Raw genomic sequence first — 19,320 nt, forward strand, 5'->3', positions numbered from 1 at the left:
ACACAACACATATAATGAGTATTAAGTTGCTATTGCCAGTCAAGTTTTAAAAGTTCCACACTTCAGAGATTTCCCTGGGAATTATTTCTGGGCCTAGAATAGCTTATTATCAGGATATTCAGTTTAAAATTTTCCTTTGTTTTACTTTCAACACAAATTACATTTATATAATTTATGTAACTATGCTTCCTCTTGACAAGCTAAGCAAATTCTGTACATCCTTCAGTAATGTGTTCTCAAGTTTTTTTAAATTTATTAATGAAGCAAGCTGTATTATAGAAGTAATGGTGGCAAATCCATGGTCACGTTTACCTTGAGATTTTCACTTATAGCAGGACTAAAGTAACTTTATTTATACTGTACTGTTGCATTCAGTCTCTAATATTACTTACAAAACTCCTTGCTATGGATAACTTAATACTGTGCCCTCACCAGGGCAATACTTGCTTACAGAACTGTTTAGAATATGGAAAAATTAGACACTAACACTTAACTTCACTAAAGCAGGATATTTATTGTTAAAATATTGCCTTCCTTATGATACACCTGCACAAATCACGGACATAAAATCACACTTTAGGTGCCATATTTATGTAAACTCAAACTTCCCAGCCCAGTGTTTAGGAAAATGTGACTTGGATGGCTTTATGGAGAGATAATGCCTGTCCCTTTGGTTGGTGTGGGGAACCAAAATGCCCCTATCTGTGGCAGTCCAAGCTGAGTTACTTGTGACCAGCAATATTCTTATCCTTAAGACCTGACCTAGCATTTTTCTTATGCAAAAACTTATGTGGAGCGCCCTGATGCCTTGGTTCCTTCACTGGGGGAAATCATCTCCTCAGAAGTGAGGTTTACAATTCATCTTGAAGGGGATAGTGCAAAGGGTCTGCAATGGGAGGGAGGACCCCTTCCCGCCAATAGAAGAAAGCCAGGAAATGCACAGCTAAAGTAATGCCACACCACCATTGGACAGGGAGCAACTGGAGATGCTTGGGAGAGCTCTTGCAACTGTCAAAAAAGTCACACATTCTTATATAAGATCTAAAAGGAAAAATATTCATTAAAAACACCTTGATTTAGAAAATAACAGAAAAACTGCAATGGAGTACTATTCCAGTCCAACATAAGAGTTCCATGAAAACATAATCTAACAGACCTCACTTAACTCACTTGTTACAGTCAAAGCAACCAGCAATCTCATACAAAATAGACCAATACTATGAAACTAGTAATAACAACCAATACAACACTTGCAAATTTAATACTTCAAGGCAAATATAAGACCTCTTTTCCTACCAATTTTAAAGGAAACCTATTTATAAATATAAAAAATGCAATACAGGAACTTTATTCATTTTATATAAATTTTGGTATGTTCTCACTTGATACGCAGGCAGTCCTCAGACTGACAATGCAACTGGTTCTGGAAAACCACATCTTGAGTCAAAATGTCATAAGTTGGAACAAATTTTCCCATAGAAACAGTGTTATAAATGGGTGATTGGTTCCTTTATGACACTCAATACAGCTGTGTCCAGCTGGTAAGTCCATTGTGATGAAAGGGTAATGGGGAGGAGAAGGAAGGGGCATGGCGGGGGAGCAGATCAGTGGCCCCTGCAATGAGGGAGGGGACCGAAGGGACTGCGCCTGGATCTAGGCAGGGCACATGGGGCCAGGGCTGCACTGGGCTGTGCTCTGGGCTGGTGGCGGTGGTGCTGGGAGTGGGGGCTATGCCCTCCCACCAATCGCCTAGGAATTTACTGGGGTGGGGTGGGTACAGGACAGAGTGGCTGCACTGCCTCCAGATAAGTGGCATGAAGAGGCAGAAGCTTGCCTGCCCTGCCCACACTCCTCCGACAAGCCACGGCTTCATCCTATGCCCACCCTGCCCCGGCTGGTTGAGCAGTGGGAGGGTTTGGGGGGCATGTGCCTCCAAATCAGGGCAGGAAAGGTGGCAGAGTGGGGGCTATGAGGGGGCTGCAGCCACTTGAAAATTCACCGCAGCCCCTGCTACTTGCTCAGTGCAGCCCCAGCCCTGCCCACCCCAACCTGTGCAGATCCGGGGGCACATGCCCCTCCATGCCCTCTTGGACAAGCAGTGCGAGCAGCAGTAGCAACCACTGGATGAGCCACCAGTTGAGCAGCATGCAGCAGCAGGAGCTGCTGCCCCCTCCCTCCCTATGGCCCCCCAACAAGCTGCAGCTCAATCCTGCACCTGCCCAGCCCCAGCCCCTCCCACACCGCAGGGGCCTTGATCTGCTCCCCCATGCCATTTCCCTTCCTCTCCCCTTCCATCATAACAAACTTACCAGCTGGACACAGCTGTATAGACCGTTGTAAAGTCGAAACCCATGTTGGAACATAGAAATAGGGTGTCAATTTATAAACATTGTAAGTGACATTCAGTGTAACTTGAAAAGCCATAGTTGAGGACTGCTTGTAATGATTCTAGAAGATACTGCAAATGCCATAGGAATAAAGTAATACTAGATCATAGTGGAAACAGCTGCTGGTTTTGGAGTATTTATAAAAAATATATTCAGAAAGTCCAGAAAGAACCATTAGATCAGTGAATATGATCTCCTGCATATCACATGGCATTATGCTAAATCCAGTTACCCCTATATTGAATCCAATAACTTGCATGAGATTAAAGTTTATCTTCCAGAAAGACATCCAATCTTGACATGAAGAATTAAATGGAATATCCAGGACTTCCTTTCATTATTAATTCCAATGGTCAGTCACCCTATTAAATATCTGAGCTTTATTTCCAATGGCTTCAGCATCCAGACATTAATTCATTTTTTGCTTTTCTCTGCTACATTAAAAAGCCCTATGGAACGTGATCTTTTCTCGGGTGTCAATACTTATAAACTCTCATCAATTCACCTCATGCTCCTCTTTCTGTTAACCTAAGAACAAGCAATTTAAGCTTCTCATTGTAAGGCATTTTCTCCATCCTTTGAATAGTTTCTCTGGATCCTTTCTGCAATCTACTTTTTAACAATCTTTTTAAAAGGTGGTTGCAAAAGGTGGAATTCTATTTCCCTTTGTGTCCCTAAATGATCCCCCACAATGTAAGCGGGGTTTTGGACACTGAAGCACAGTTTGTGATTCTGTTACCTGTTCAGTGAGTATGCATAAGTGGATATTCGTAAGTTATATGGCATGCTGTAGGTATGCTGGACAGCTACATGCCTATGTACAAGAGTACATCAGCATAATTCCTGGGAAAATTACAGAGGAGGGCTCCTTGTATCTTTTAGACCCACAGTTTAGCCACTCACCCAGGCTGAGAGGTTTGAAGATAAATTTCTCCAAACTTCCCAGCACACTGCTTCAACTCCCACACCACAAACTAGATGTTATCAAGACCTTTCTCCAACACTCCTTTTGAAGCTGAGCCACTGCACCTTACATTTACCATCATGAGATAAAATGGGTGGGGGGCAATGGGAAAGTTTCTGCCCTAGTGGAAGCAGGGGTCTCCCTGCCACTCCACACTCCCACAGCTGCCGCCCTCTCACTGAGACGCACGCTTCCTCCCAGCCTCATACACCTCCCTATCTTGACTGCCCAGGATTCAAAAGGAGTGCTGGAGCAGGCTCTGGATAATACCTGACCTGTGACTTGTTGTTTAGAGCATTGTCCTGGGAAATCAGACACACACAAATGCGCACATGCTCAGGGGAAATACATGGGCTATCCACTCTGCATGGCTAACGGAGGGTAACAGAATCAAAGTCTGTCCATAAGGGCCAAAAATGTCACTTACCATACATGGCTGGAAAATTGCTGTTTACATGCAAAAGAGTATTAGATGTCCACCTAAGAGCTGTACATAGCATCCCAGTATCAGTGATAACAATTCTGTCTACAAAGGTAAAATTACCTCCCAGCTCCTACCCACCACTCTGCTTCATATGTTTGGGGATCACATTTGACACATCATTCCACCAGGTCCCCATTTTGAGTTCACTACTCAACATGACCCCTACATTTTGTTTAGTTCTTACTTTCCAGGGTACAGTTTACTTTTCTTTAGGTATGGCCAGCATCCCTTCTTGCTAAATGCAGAGATTTGCTTTCCCTGTAGTAAAACCCATTTTGTTTGAATGGATGCATTCCACCAAACACTTCAGAACATATGGCCCCCTGCTCCATGCGTCATTTACAAATTTCATTGGCAATGATTTTCTATTTACTTCCAGATCACTGATGAAAATGTTGAATGGTGTTGGTTCAAATCCTGATCACTGTGGAATCCCAACGGAAATATTCCATTCAGTGATGATTCTGTACCTACAGCTACTTTCTGAGGTCTTTCAGACAAGTTCTTAATCTGGTATTTTACTGATGTTGTACAGTACAGTATCAACCTTTTACTGAGAATGCTATCACTCCCTTCATCACTCTCCTGCTACTGCCACCAGGGTCTCTGGGTTCCCCCTCCCTCTTCCTGCTTCTGCTATCTACTCCTGTCCTGGGGGTGCAGGTCAGCACGGCTCATGGTGTATAGAGAGTTTGCAGCCAAGATTTCTGGGGGAACCTGGAGACACCACACAGTGTGGGGAAAGGCATGGTGCTGCTGCGGGGCACTCCCCACATGGCGCAATGGGGGCCCCACATGGTGCAGTGAGATGGCACTAACTAGAGCAGCATCCAGTTGGGGCACATGCAGCCATTGGCCACTCAGAAGCTGGATAGCCCAGCCAAGTAGGTGTTGTTTTAACATTTTCTTGAGTTGTTCATGGACAGGAAAATACTTCATCTTCTTCACGTGACACAAATACATCATCCTGCTTCCATCTATATATAGAAGAGCAAGATTTCTTGAACATGGTTGTTGTTTCTACATCATCATTGAGCATTTTACCACCTCCATCTGTTAACGGGCTTATTCTATGGGTAAACTCTGATTTTTTCTTAATGTAATTGAAAAAAAAATCCTCCTTGTTATGGTTAGCCTCACTAAGTGTGGATTCTTGCCTACTGTCTTTAGCTATCAATTTTTGCATGAAAGAAATTTAACTATATATGCTTTCTTCTTTTTTCCCACTTGTTCATTATCATTTCTATTTGCTTCAGCTTATGCCTTTTTTAAACCAAAGCTGCCCTCTCTCTGGATGGTGAAAGTCTGCTTTGGCACATGTCTAATAAATGCTTCTTAAAAAACTGCTGTTGTAGCCATGATACTCTAGGAATTATGAGAGAGGCAAGGATTTCTTAGGGTGATATCTTTCATTGGACCAACGGTATGGTTGGGATCAAGTTAGAGAAGCTTTTGAATGTAAGACATTCTTCCTCAGGTCTCTGAATTCATGTCTAACTTGATGCCAACCACACTGTTGGTTCAAGAAAGGATGTTGTCCTAAGAAATTCATAGATTCATAAATCTTGCCTCTCTTAAAAACTCCAAGTTTTCAGTCCCACTTTTCTTCCTCCCATCCAGGACACTCATCAGTTTCCTTTGCTGGAAGGGAAACAGCTCAGTTACAACTCTCAGTGTGTGTGTGTTTGGGGGGGGTACAGTGTGTGTGTGCGCACATGCATGTGGGACTAGTGTGCGTGTCTGTGTGTGCGGGCACACATTGTGTGTGTATACTGCTTAGTGTGTGTATACATGTGGGAATAGAGTGTGTGTATACTTAAGTGTGTGTGTGCATGTGTGTATAGTGGTTAGTGTGTGTGTGTGTGTGTGTGTACATGTGGCGATAGTGTGTGCGTGTGTGTGCGCACATGCATGCACACGTCTGTGGGGACACTGCTGCCTAGGCTTGGCCTCCTTCACCAGGACCGTGTCACGGTCCGTGGGCGGGTGCGTGTTGTGGATTCCGCTGACTAGCACCGGCCTCCTCTCCTAAGACTACGTGTGTGCGCTCGAGGGGCTGCCGGGGACCGGCCTCCTCCCCCAGGGCTGCCAACCGCGCGCGCGGGGGCTGCGGCTCCAGCTGCCGGAGCCCGGCCGCCCGGAGCAGGACCGCGCCTCCCCCCGCGCTGCGCTCCCTAAGCCGGGCACAGCCGTCCCGCTCAGGTTAAGCCGCTCCGGGCCTGGCGCCAGGCAGACAGCCCCCGCCGGCCTCATCCCCGCCGCCCTGCCCCCCCCGGGCTGAAAGGGCCGGGATGCGCCCCGCCGCCGGCAGCTCGCGCGCTCGTCGCCGCCTGAGGCGCATGCGCGGCTGCGGGCACCGGCCTAGCGGCCAGCGGAGTGGCGCGCGCAGCCTCGCTCCCCCCTCCCCACCGCCTATCCCGCTCCTTCCATCCCGCCGCCGCGCGCCCGAGCATCCTCGCGCCGCGCCATGAAGCTGAGCAGCCGCGGCCGGGCGCGAGGGCCGCCCCCGCCCGTGCGCAACCCCTTCGTGCATCGCCTGCGCCTCGGCGCCCTGCAGCGAGCCAAGGTGCGAGCGGGGCGCGGCCGGGGGGGGGGGTGCGTGGTCCTGCGATGCAGGGGGGCAGGGATGCGGGGAAGGTGCTCAGGCGGGTGAGGGGTGGGTCGTGCAATTCGCCCCCCTCCCCCCATACCCAACAGGCCTGTGTGGAGTCGGGCTCGGTCAGCTGAGCCCGCTCCCCCTCCCCCCATGAAGAAGGGCCTGAGTGACTTGGGAAGCCGCGAGCACCCGAGCGCCTGCTCCCCCTCCAAAGGGCTTGGGGGGCAAGGGCAGTCTGGGGCTTGGTGCTGTGCCCCCCAGTCAGGGGGTGTTGCGGGCACGTTGGGGCAGCCCCTGGCAGGGTGCAGGGGTGGGCAAGGCAGGGGCTGGGCAAAGGGTTGGAGGTTGCCGGTTCCCCTGGAGTTCAGCCCCTTGGGATGGGGCTGTATGTGCATTGGCAGCAGAGTTTGGGGGATGGCTTGTTTGGGGTGACTTGGGTAGGGATGGTCCTGCCTTGGACTGGGTGCCCCCTGGAGGTCACTCCCAGCCCAGCTTGTCTAGGGTTCTCCGATCAGTCCAGTGCACCTGAAAGTGCCCGTGGCGTGGCTCAGTCTGTGAGCGTTTCTTGTGGTCCTCCTCTTCTAGCCTCAGTAGCTACACAGCATTCAAATTGTGCTTGATACAGAATGAGTTTTCTCAAGGGCTTCTCCCTGGTGCTCATCGCTGCAATGTTTTGCTGTTTCACAAACATCTTGTAAACAGATCTTTGTCCCCCTCCAGTAAGGTGTTGTCTGCCCAGGTTTACAAATGGAGGGAAGCAAGGCACTGAGTGCACAGCCAAAATAGTCATGTACCCTCACTAATATGGGGTACTCCAGTCTCTCATCTATTAGGCCTGATTTTTGCAGGATGCTTAACCTTCTTATTGTGTGTTGTGTTCCACGAACAGCTTGTCTACCTCGGTTGTAGTTGTGGGTGCTCAGTCCTCTGGTAAATCTAGCCCTGGCATCCAGCAAGTAAAAACATGTAGTAGCCACCAAGGGAACACTTGTTGGGGGGTTTTTTAAGGGCCAGAGGCCAAAGAGGGCTTTTGGAGCTCTGTAGGCAGAATTTAAGCACCCAAGTCCAAGCAAATGTCTTAACAAAATCTGTCTGAAGATCAGTTGCTGCATAGGCCCAGAGGCATCACCACCTTGGCTCAATCAAATGTTTAAGCACTTAAATCCGTAAGCCATTTGGGATTTACATACTAGGTGTTTGCTCCTGAGCTCCTGGAGGGGCCACATCCCTAAGGTATGCCCCTAAGGGCATGCACACCCAGACGCATGCAATTCAACCCTCATGATTGCTTTCCCTTAAAAGCACTGGGAGATGGCATAACAGGTAAAGGGCTGGAACAGCCACCCAAGAAAGGGAGATCTGGGTGCCATACTTCCTTCTTCCTGCCGTGATTTTTTAAATTTAGATCTCCCTCCTCCCAGGAGAGTGTCTGAACCACCAGGTGTTACAATAGGGTAGGCAGGGTCACCATTTACCCCCTCTAGCTGCGTCAGCAGGCAGCCAGGAATGCAAGAATAGAGCAAGGAGCATGACCCTTTAGCTCAGTGGTGAGGATAGTGTATTTTGGTATACATGCACTTCCTTTATGCTGAAAAAAGGACTCTGCACTTACCCAGAGTACGTGCTTATCAGAAATCAACCTAAACAGAGCTCACTAAATATGCAGTAATGTGAATGCTGTGGTAGTAGCAGCCCCCAAACTGGCTAGATGCTGTGAAAGTGGCTGGAACTACTCAGTTTTAGGGCTGCTCTTAGACACTATTTCACAGCCCCCAAGGTACGCTCCCATCACTTGCAGGCCTTCCATGACTGCTTATTCATCCCCGAGTTTGCTTGGTGAAAATGTGTGGGAAGTTTTTCCTAGCAGTTGCTCCTCAGTTCTTCAGGTCTGTCAGAGCCTGAACCTAGGCATCTTTTGGAAGTGCTGTAAAACTACCTTGTTTGGGCAGGCATTTAGCAAAGCAAGCTAGGTTGGGTTATTTAGGGGGTTTCTGTTTTATCTTGATACTCAAATGCTTTTTGTTTTGTTTTCATGTTCATTCTCTTGTTTTATAAGTTATTCTGTTTCCTTACTGTAAGCCACACTAAACCTTTGTTGGGAAGCTTATACGTCAAAACACATATCCATTTCTGGTGCAGTTAAATGGAGCGCAATGGGGTGTTAAACTAGGTGGCTTCATTGGAGGACAGTTCCACCTAGTAAACTGCTAACTGCAGTACAGTTAAGTTACAAAGTAGAGGAGCTGAAAGATGCTTTGTATTTGAGTGATATGTAGAAGTTTGTAACACTGTAAGCAGTGGATGAGGGATGTAGGTTAGTGGTTAGTGACCTGTGCATTTGTCTGGTATAGGTGTAAGGGGAGTACTCTATGTGCTGCTCTGTGCTTCCCATGCTGTTGATGCATTTTATCGAAAGAGTCCTTCATACAAACTGTATAGCAGTCCCAGCAGCAGCTCCTTTTTTAACTCTGCCTTCAGAAACTATGCTGGCATCACACAAGTTCTGAAATTGAAGCCAAACAAGAATTCTGGTCTTTAGGGTGGCAGTCACCTGCATGAACCAACTTTCTTTCATTTTGTAGTCACCTGCTTGATTTGCTACATACTTGTAAATTTCCACAACAAATAGCACACAAGTTTTTGAGTGATAGCTGCCTTTTTCCTGTACAATCCTGATTTGTTCTCTGTGTACTATCCACCTGCTCAGTGTACTGAATGAAATAGGATTTTGGTAAAATAAAAAGGAGTATGTAATCCTGCAACTTCAGACATTATTGTTTTAATGTCTGACTTCAGAACTTGAAAACTTTTTCTTATATATCTTTTATCAGATTTTCTGTGTTTTGTTTTGTTTTGTTTTTAAATAAAAAAGCAAATGAGGTTGGAAAATGTACAAAATTTCTGTCCTGTGGGGCCATATTGACTCCCTCATGAACTTTTGGTAATGCCAAACTTTTAATGCCAACACACTTGAGCTAACAATAAGAAATTGTAGTGACAGAGTGACTAGTACTAAGATGTTGTTTTCTGTATGATTAGGTTATTCATGTGGATGAGTTTCATGTTTTGCTGGTTGGGTTTAGAAAACTTTTGGCAGTTGGGGACTACTGAGTCAAAAATCTCAAATTTATTTCCGGGTATAGATGAGAAATGTGCTTTAGTAGTGACAGACCCTTTTGGTTGTCCTGTGCTGAATATGTTTGTAACTTAACTGAAGTACATTTTCTTTCTTTCTTTTTCTGTGCTGTTTAAATGCCCAGTGTGACATCATAGACTCATAGGGTTGGACTGGGCCTCCAGTATCAACTAATCTAATCCCCTATAGAAATACAGGATTCACTATTCCTACACCATTCCAGATATTGTCTGTCCAGTCTCTTGAAAATCTCCAGTAAAGGAGACTTCGTGACTTCCTTAAAGTTGTTACATTGTCCTACTCTTCTTACAGTTAGGGAGTTTCCCCCAGGTTTTGTCCGACTCTGCTTTGCTTCAGTTTAAGCCTATTGCCCTGTGTCCTGTTCTCCGTGGCAAGGGAGAACAATGTTTCTCAGTCTTCTTCATGGCAGCTTTTCAAATATTTAAAAACTGCTGTCGCTTCCCTCCTCATCTACTTAATCCCCTTTTCTGCAAATGAGACATATATAGTTCCTTCAACCCTTCCTCACATGGTTTGCTTTCCAGTTCCTTTATCATCTTCATTGCTTGCCTCTGGACTCTTTCCAGCTTCTTTACTGCTTACAATGCAGTGCTCAAATCTGGACACAGTAATCAAGCTGAGGCTTAAAGAGTACTGAGCAGAATACTACTTTTGCCACCTGTGTCTTTTATGTACAATGCTTCTGTTAATGCAGCTCAAAATTGCCTTTGTTTTTTTTTTTTGGGGGGGGGGGGGGGCTGATTCATTGGATTTCAGCCTCAGCCAGGACCCCCAGGTCCTCCTGGGCTGTGCGATTGTCAAACCTGCCATCTTCCATTCTGCATTTAGGTTTTCATCCTGATGTGCAGCACCTTTATATTTGTCCTTGTTTAATTATTTTAAAAAAATCTATAGCCCAATCCTTCAAAATTCCTCTGGATTTTTATCTGATCCTCAGCTCCTCTGATCGTGTACAAATTCAATCAGTATACTCTCTAATCCTGCCTCCAAGTCATTAATAAATTGTTAAACAGTGCTGGAAACAAAACGGACACCTGTAGAACCTCACCTGAGATCCCCCGTCTGTCTGAAATCAATCCGTCAGTAGCTATTCTTTGCTTGCAGTGATTCAGTCTATTATGTATCCACTTAGAAGTTATGTCTGCCTCATGTTTCTCCAGTTAACTTAAGAGACTAGTATGTGGGACCATGTCAGAAACTACTTACCAATGTTCAGGTATGTTATGTTGATTGTATTTGCCTTTTTCACCAAACTAGTTAACCTGTCAAAAAAATGAAATCAAGTTGTTTTTGATAAGACTTGTTCTTAAACCCATGTTGATTGATAACAATCACCCCTTCCTCCTCAAGTATTTACAAATTGAGTTATTATAAATCACTCCAATAATTCTTCAGGTATTGAAGTTTGCTTAAGATAGCAAACATCAGAGAGCAGAAGACTGGTTTGACTTCTTCAGTGTTAAGGTCAGAGAAGCACCTTCACTAAGGAAAGTTGCTCGACTTGTTCTGCACTTGCTTCTCATGCAAACGAGCCTTTATGACTGTTGATAAAATGGCCTGGAATGTCTCCAACCAACCTTCCTTCCCTCCTTACTCCTGCGTTGGTATAGGCGCAGTTGACCGAGAGAGCGACAGACATGAACAAAGCTGACTGATTTGCCTTTTTTGTTGTCTGTGCCTCCCAAAAGGTTTTAGTAGAAACTTACTTTTCTCAAAAAGGCAAGGATATCTTAGGTTGATGTCTTATATTGGACCAACTGCATAGCTGGAATAGAGTTGGACAAGCTTTCAAATGCAAAATGCTCTTCATCAGGTTGAAGCAGTGAAAGCCAGGGGGCAGGACCAGGGGCTTTCACTACTTCAACCTGATGAAAGAGCATTTTGCATTTGAAAGCTTGTCCAACTCTATTCCAGCTATGCAGTTGGTCCAATATAAGACATCACCCTAAGATATCCTTGTCTCTTCTGGGCCATCATGGCTACAGCATTCCTCTAATACTACCTTTCTCATAAATTAACATCCCTCTCCAAACCTATTATAGAGTTAAATTAGGTGGAGGAGTAGTGTAGGTAGCTGGGCTATGCAGCAGGAGTGGTGATGATAGCAAAGAACTGGGGCAACTGTCAGCCTTTGCTATGACCCTCTGCCCCTACAAAAAAAAAAGGGAAAACTTACTCCAGCAGAACATTTTACTTCTCCCCATAAGATGGACCTTGTACTAGTTAGGAACACCTGAGCACCAAAAGGCTCTGTGTGTCTCCCCTTTTCCGTACGTTTTTATTGGTTTCATGAAAATTGGATGAAGATGAGCAATGGAGATGGAGAACTACAATAAGCTACCCATCTCTGTAAAAGCACTGCCTAGCTAGTTCTATTTCTGGGAAGCAGCTCGTCAGACCTTAAGCCATCAGCTTCACTTATCTTCAAGCAATTAACTACCTGTTTGCATCAAACGTTAGATTATAAAACTCTAGTTACCCTCCATATACAATAGATGGCACTCTTAATGAGCAGCTGTTCAGTGTTACGCTTTCTGCTTATTCAGTGGGATCCTTATGAGCATTTACTGCTTGCTATTAAAATTCTGCTCTGAAGAATTAGTTTCCTGATGGGGTTTTCTCTGGTAATCATCACTGTGGTATCTGAATGCTTCACAGAGTCTGTCTGTCTGTCTGTGATGGCAAGTTTTATCCCCATTTTCCATATGAGGCTCTAACTTGAATTCCTTGTGCTCAGTTTGAGATGCCTAGGGCATAATTTTTCAAAGTTCTTAGCATGAAAATATGAGTTTGGACCCGAAAGCTTTCAAAGACCATTCCCACCCCCTTGCTATTTAGTTGGTCTAATAAAAGATATAATCTGTAGTCCAAGAGTCTTGAATTTGTCTGCCTCTGCTTTTTAGACCAACACGGATATAAGCTATATCCCTGAATATGAGTACAAATTTGAAGCTTGGATCTCAAGCGAAGCATCCAGAAATGAGAACTGTGGACTTTCATATAACACCTGCTTTGTTTGAGTCATTTGTTTAGCATCACATAGGACTTCTGTAGGGGCAGGGAATCCAGTTCAACAGGGCAGCCTCCAATCATTTGAACCAAGAAACTCTTTACTCTTACTGTTTTCTCCTGCCTTACTCACAGTACCCTTTTCTAACTTCTGCAGCAAACTAAGTAGGGATCCTGAAGACAGTCTCTTCCTCTATGCAGTCCAAATTTATGGTATACCATGTTTATTCTGAGCACTGAATGAGTCTGAGGGCCCTAGAGAAAAATAGTAGTGCATAACCATGTCATTAAACACTATCTTAAATAGGAATGGGCAATTTTTTTGGCAAGTAAATTCTTCATTAGGTCAGTGGAGGAAAAAAGGAGGGTCATGCAGCACTCAACTGAGTTGCCCAGGTGGTAGTTTCTGCTTGACTGAATATGTAACTTTTATGCAAAAGTGGATAATGTTTGCTAAAAAAGATTGAAAGCAGCACACCTAAGAAAATTATAGGGCTGTGATTTGGGCAGGTTCCTAGGAAGCTGGAGATGAGGTATTTGAGCTCAAGTCTTCTGCATCCTGGATGAGTGCTTTAATTGCTATGTTACTGAGTAAGAAGGGGGGTGGGGTGGGATGGGGTGGGGAAACATTGCTCCTGCCCCCACCTACTTATTGATTTTGTGACTAAGACTTAAATCTAGCCATTTATTTCCATTGCTTTGATGTGTGTTAAATGCTGCAAATGGAAATAAACTAACTCATTAGCCCTGGAAATCATTTCCCCCAGCCCTGAAACAAAATAGAGAAAAAGACCTGCTTGGGGTCCAACCCAACAACAAATGTGAACAATAAGGCTGAGGTAAGGTTGTGAAGAAAACCTTGATTTTTTTTTTTTTTATATGTCCTGACTTAAGAGATGCAGAGTTAATACTTCAAATGTTCTTTTAATATAGGGTAGAGGGCTTTTTTTTTTTTTAATAACACAAACCTTTTTTTCTTGTATAATGACAAGTGTCCCCCTGCCTCTGCTCAAATGATTGATTGACATTTTTACACAACTCAATTCAAAGTTAAGAATTCACTCCCGGACATGGACTACATATAGAAGACTTGAGAATGGAAATGTTCAGGTGTTCTTAACTATGTTGCTGTGTGATGTAGCTATATAGCTACAGCTTTGTTTTAGAGTTTCTCTTCATTCAATTAGTAAGGTGTTTTTCGCATTAAATGGAAGAATATTTATTTTTAAACTAACTTTCTTTTGAGGTGTTTCTTAAAATGATTGTTCAATTTGTTATTTTAATGTACTCTAAACTGACTCTCTTGTGTGTGTTGCAGGTTGCCTTCATGACCTTGACTTTGTTCCCTATTCGACTCTTTTTTGCTGTTTCTATGATGTTAGTTGCCTGGTTTTTTGCATTTATTGCTTTATTGGGATATAACGAGAAGGAACTTGAAAAGCCTCGCTCCTGGTGGCGAAAGTGAGTTCCTATCTTCACTCATTTGGTAAAGCATATGCTGAGGTATTACCAAAAAATAACCACTGCATAACTTAATTGGTTTAAGGAGAAAAGGCTGGAAAAAAAACTGATGCTACTGGAGAAATTTGCTTTTGGGGAGCGAGGAGCTGAGCACTGTGGGACAATGAAGGACCAGCAGGTCCCTGTCACCCCCCTTAGTTGGAGAACACCACTGCTGTATGGCATTGCAGCAGTTTTGAAACACTCCAGTGTGGCTGGGTGGGAAGAGAGGGGCATGCATCTGTACGATACCAAAGTGCTCCAGATTGTAGCGGAAATTGGAGCACATCTGTCCATGACCTGTTAGCATACAAATATCTTGGACCACTTCACAAAGTTTGAACAAAAAAACTAAAATGTTCTTATTCTGTTACTCAGTTTCTTTGATACTTATGTAAGTATCTGCTTGTATAACAAAAGTTTTACCTAGGGGAATATAACCATTATCCTTTTTTTTTTTTTTTTTTCCCCTTCTCAGGGCAGTGCATTGCTTGCTGAAAGCACTCATGAGAACTATGTGGCTCGCTGGTGGATTTCATTGGGTAACTGTAAAGGGCAGGCAGGCATCACCAACAGAAGCAGCCATTCTCACAGTGGCTCCACATTCTTCATACTTCGATGCTATTTCTGTGACTATGACCATGGCCTCCATTGTGATGAAGGCAGAAAGCAAAGATATTCCTGTCTGGGGAAGTAAGTTAATAGAAATGTCTTTCTTACAAGGAAGGTTTAAAAAAAGGACATCCTGGAAATCTCACCAATACATATTAAATATGGCAGATGGGGGGAGAAAATACTAAGTAATGTAACCAAATTCCACTTGAACAAGGGAAGAGGTGAGAGTCTTCTATCCTAGTTGACTTATTGAATGAGTTAGCTGAAAAAATTGAAAGAGTTGTTCGTACGATTAATGGCTAATGAGCAGAACCATATTATTCCGCAGAATTCAGAAGCAGAGATTGAATTTGAGACCCTTGGGTTCAGAGCATGGTGCTGAAAGGGACAAAGGGAGACAATTGTATAAGGAGCCAGTACATAGAGATTCTGTAGGACAGGTCAACCCCAGAAATCCTTCTTCAATATTGAGTTTACAAATAAATCAAATATAACACAAATTAGTGCACATTGAATGCATTTACACAAGATGGTAAAAGCACAGTAGACTATTTCTACTGCACATTAGCACGTCACGGTGAAAGCTGTGCTAGTGCCTAGTAGAACTAGTCATTACTTAAAAGATGTGTGCTGGTGCTACTGTGCAGTAGTGCTGATTACTGGTCACTCTGGGCAGCAGTTAGGGAAGTGGTGTGGCAGTGGCAGCAGAGGGCTCACATTGACAGTGTGTGGTTGTGAGGGAGGGTGTGGGCATCCCCTCCACATTCTCCCCCTCCCCATGGTGCCCAGCCCTGGCAGGTGGTGGCAGTGGCACCAGCAGCAGGCAGGGGTGCTCAGGGCGCTTGTGCCCAGTTCAGGTGCTCATTCCCAGTGGGGCACAGCTCCAGGCAGTGGTGCACATTGCAGTGAGGGCTGCAGCCTTCACTGGGCAGTCCATCGCCAGCGCTCCCCACTTGCATGTGCAGCTCTCACATTTGCATGGCATGAGAGGGAAGCCCCCCCTCATGCCATGCAAATGCGCTGGAGCTGGCTGCCTTCTCCGCTTGGCCTGCACTTCATGGGAGGAAAGCCTCAGGTGCCTTCCCCTGGGGGACAGGGAAAGCATCTGGCTCTAGTGCCTGGGGCTTCCTTCCCATGTTTGGCGAGTGGGGAGTGCTGGTGATACAGACTGCCTGGCAGAGGCTGTGCCCCTTGCCACAATATGCAGCACTGGCTGGAGCCAAGCCCTGCCAGGCACCAGTCCCCTGAACAGCTCTGCCTGCTGCTGCTGAGCCATGGGGGGAGTATGAGGTGAGGGGGTCTCCCTACCCACCCCCACCTTCCTTCACACCCACAACCTTCCTGAACATACCCTGTGCCCCCTTCCACACAGTCACACCCCACCACACATGCACACACACCCCTCCACAACATACAAGACTAAGACTTTATTTTTAAGTTATTATGCAAACACCTATATATACACTACGCAAACACAAATCATGACAAAAATATGTTATAATAGGTGTTTGATTTCTAGTGTGTGATTTGTTTTTTTTTCTTGTTCTAAGATGACAACCCCCCCATCCCAAAAGGAGTATTTCTGGGAGGCAAGGGGTGAGACTTCCGGTGAAAAAGGTCAGGGTTTAGGGGCGGGACTTCCAGTCTGAAATTGGCAACCGGCAGGCAGGGCAACCCATGCGGTCCTCAACAGCTCACCAGAACTCATTAAGCGGCCCTCCACCCAAAATAATATCCTGCCCCTGAGCCAGAGGTTCCACTGGTAGGAAGCATCTAGCCAAGCTACCATCACTTAAAAAAAAAAAAAAAAAAAATAGAACCTATTTTTATAAGGGTTCAGGTTGCCTCTCAGTGTCCCAGAGCAGCTTCAATATGTGGAATAGTAACCTGTTTATCTGTCTTCACTTCCACCAAAGCTGATTCCCATGATGTAAGCACAACATCTTCCATTTACTGGTAATTATATTAGCCCACACTTAGCGGAGTTTTTCATTAAAATATCATGTAGGACCACATCAAATGCCTTACTGCCTTATTATATCAACATGTTCCTTTTCATCCAGCAAGCTGGTTATCCTTGCAAAGAAGGTAATCACGTTAGTTTGGCATGACTTGTTACTAACTTCCCAGGTATTGAAATCATACTTACTGATCTAATCCTCCTTTTTCCCCCATTTCAAATATGTGCACTGTTAGCTCTTCCACAATTTTCACCTGTTGTTCATGAGTTTTCGAACATTATTGTCAGTGGCTCTAAGGCTTTAGCTATTTCTTTCAGAGCACTGGGGTGAATACTATCAAATCTTCCTGACTTAAATTTATCTTATTTATCAAAAATTCTTTTCTGTGCTCTTCATATGCATTTTGCAGATTTTCCCCTTCTTTGGCCATCTTTCTTTTGTTAGTTGTTTGTCTGTTGTTTGAGGGGGTTCGGAGATGGTGAAAGTAAAAGAACCACCTTAATAAGTGCACCATCTGCCTCAGAGACTTCTATATTTGAGAAGCCAGTCCTACCTTGATAGTCTTGTGACACAGCTGGACATGCTATTGAGTGTTTTGGATCTCTCTGCTAGGGAAGTAAACAACTAGAGACCTGAGCAGAAAGCAGCTCATTCCTGTGTAGGTAGGACAACCAAGCTCTTTGTACATAAAATATGTATAATGACTTCAGAGAACTGGAGGAGTGAGGTTTTGGGATGAAAACCTACAAGCTCATTTTACTGAGGTGGAATTCAGTAGCCATCTTGGACTGAAAATTGAGGTGAATTCTTCCACATATTTTTATCTGGATAGAAGGTAAAATATGGAGGATTTGCCACAAGGGCTTTTATCTCCTTTAGATAGAGAGTTAGAGCAAGAAACACATTGCCCTGGGCTCAGAGGGAGACCTTATCAGAGGTGTGAAGACCGTATTTAGGTCTGTCTCTGTGATGGCATCTCTTACTGAAGTGAAGATCTTGGTGACACTTTTGAGGAAGTTCAGGACTACTGGATGAGAACACCTCAGTGCTCGAGGAGAGGGGGCCAAGAAAACCCGTAAATGGCCAAGAAAACTTTAGTTACTATCGCAAATACCTGGATAATATCCTGTATTGCTTCATGGAGTGCCTGGAGAATAAGGCATGGATGGGAAGGTGACCAGAAGAATTTTTGACTGTGGAATAAAGAAGATATGGGAGAAGAAGCCTATATTCTAACAATCTTATACAGCAGTAGGACATTGGCTTCTGTGATCCCCTTGCTTCACCCATGGCAGGTTTGGGTGTTATATCTTATGTTGTGTCAAGGTTGATGGTAGTTTTACCAAGAGGTTGGACAATGAGTTTGCCTGGGATGCTTTGGATAAGGATAATGCTGGCTCAGGTGGAGGGGTTGGACTAGATGTGACCTCTGGAGATCCCTTCCAGCTGCACTTCTCTCTGATCCTATGACTGGAAAAATACCTTGGAGGGTCATCTGAACCTACCTTCCCTTGAGCATCTTCCTCTCTTTCTCCCCCCTGCCCCCTTTTCATCAGGGATCTGGTGGTATCGTGTGTCCCACCATGAAGATAGTCAGTAAGTTCTTCCGTGATCCTAGGAAGATCTTTTCCAACCATATCTCACTTCAGTCCCTCTGGCAGGTAGCACACCCATCTCTTTCCTGAATCTACCTTGGTTACAAGCCAATTGATTCTCCCCAGCAAGCACGCTCACGTTGCCAGGGTCATCTGGAAGAGACTTCCAAGGTAGGTGGTGCTCTCCCTTATCTTGGAGGTCTTTAAGAGGAGATTGGACAAACACCTGGCTAAGGTCATCTGATCCCAGCACTCTTTCCTGCCCAGGGGCAGGGGGTTGGACTCTGAGCTTCTGAGGCTCTTTCCAACCCTAAAAATCTGTGAAATTTGAGCCCAGCAGTCTTTCCTGCCCAAGTGCTAGGGGGCCAGATCTGATTATCTCGAGAGGTCAGTAGTCACCCCAAATCACATGGATCTGCCCCTTTGGGGGCAGGTATGCATCTCTAGTCCTCCCCTTGCACTCTTCTTTCTGCTGGGAGACTGGCCTTCTGCTTTCTTTGCCAGTCTTCTGTGTATCATTCTCCCTTCTGACTTTTTTTACTGCCTTGAGCATTATCCTGTTGATGTTGTTTTGCCTTCTGAAACATCCAGGTGTCCAGTTCCCTGCAGGTTGCTGATGTGGGCTCCCCATTGTAATAGAAAAACATCTGGGTCATTGTTGACCCTTACACATATTGAACATATCTGTCCTCGACATAGGAGAACAGAACTCCTAGAAGATTGTCAACATAATGGTAAGCAAATGATTTTTCAAAGACCTTTCACACACTGACAGGACTGCATGCCTCTAAGCTCAACATGGCATATGATGTCACAGGTGTAGATGGTCATGTGATCAAGAGTGTAGCGTTGGCTTTATCAGTGGATCAGTGGTTGACTGGTAGGGTTAGCTCCTGCATTAGATAAGTTCTAGGTGTCACAGGGTCCAGATTGACCTTATGAATTGCAGACTCATCCAGAAGTCAGACTGGATTTAGGAGTATTCATCAGTTGTTCTTGGGTGTGAAAGAGGTGCAGTCATCTAGATGGTCATACACTGCTATCCCTTGCTG

The 19,320-nt window shown here is 44.9% G+C and overlaps 1 protein-coding gene across 3 annotated transcripts in view; it reads left to right on the top strand.

Annotated features, from left to right (window-relative positions):
• Positions 1 to 6,177: 6,177 nt before the first annotated feature.
• LPCAT1 (lysophosphatidylcholine acyltransferase 1) overlaps positions 6,178 to 19,320 on the top strand; it is a 71,432-nt gene continuing 58,289 nt past the window's right edge. For all 3 annotated transcript variants that reach the window (XM_090039118.1, XM_090039119.1, XM_090039117.1), the window contains exons 1-3: positions 6,178 to 6,401; positions 13,916 to 14,058; positions 14,576 to 14,790. In XM_090039118.1, coding sequence (XP_089895244.1) covers positions 6,303 to 6,401; positions 13,916 to 14,058; positions 14,576 to 14,790 — 457 coding nt within the window. In that variant the 5' untranslated portion in view covers positions 6,178 to 6,302. The remainder of the gene's footprint in view (positions 6,402 to 13,915; positions 14,059 to 14,575; positions 14,791 to 19,320) is intronic.

This window comes from Crocodylus siamensis, chromosome 3 (assembly GCF_052110815.1).
Source record: "Crocodylus siamensis isolate JL-2025a chromosome 3, ASM5211081v1, whole genome shotgun sequence".
NCBI lineage: Eukaryota > Metazoa > Chordata > Crocodylia > Crocodylidae > Crocodylus > Crocodylus siamensis.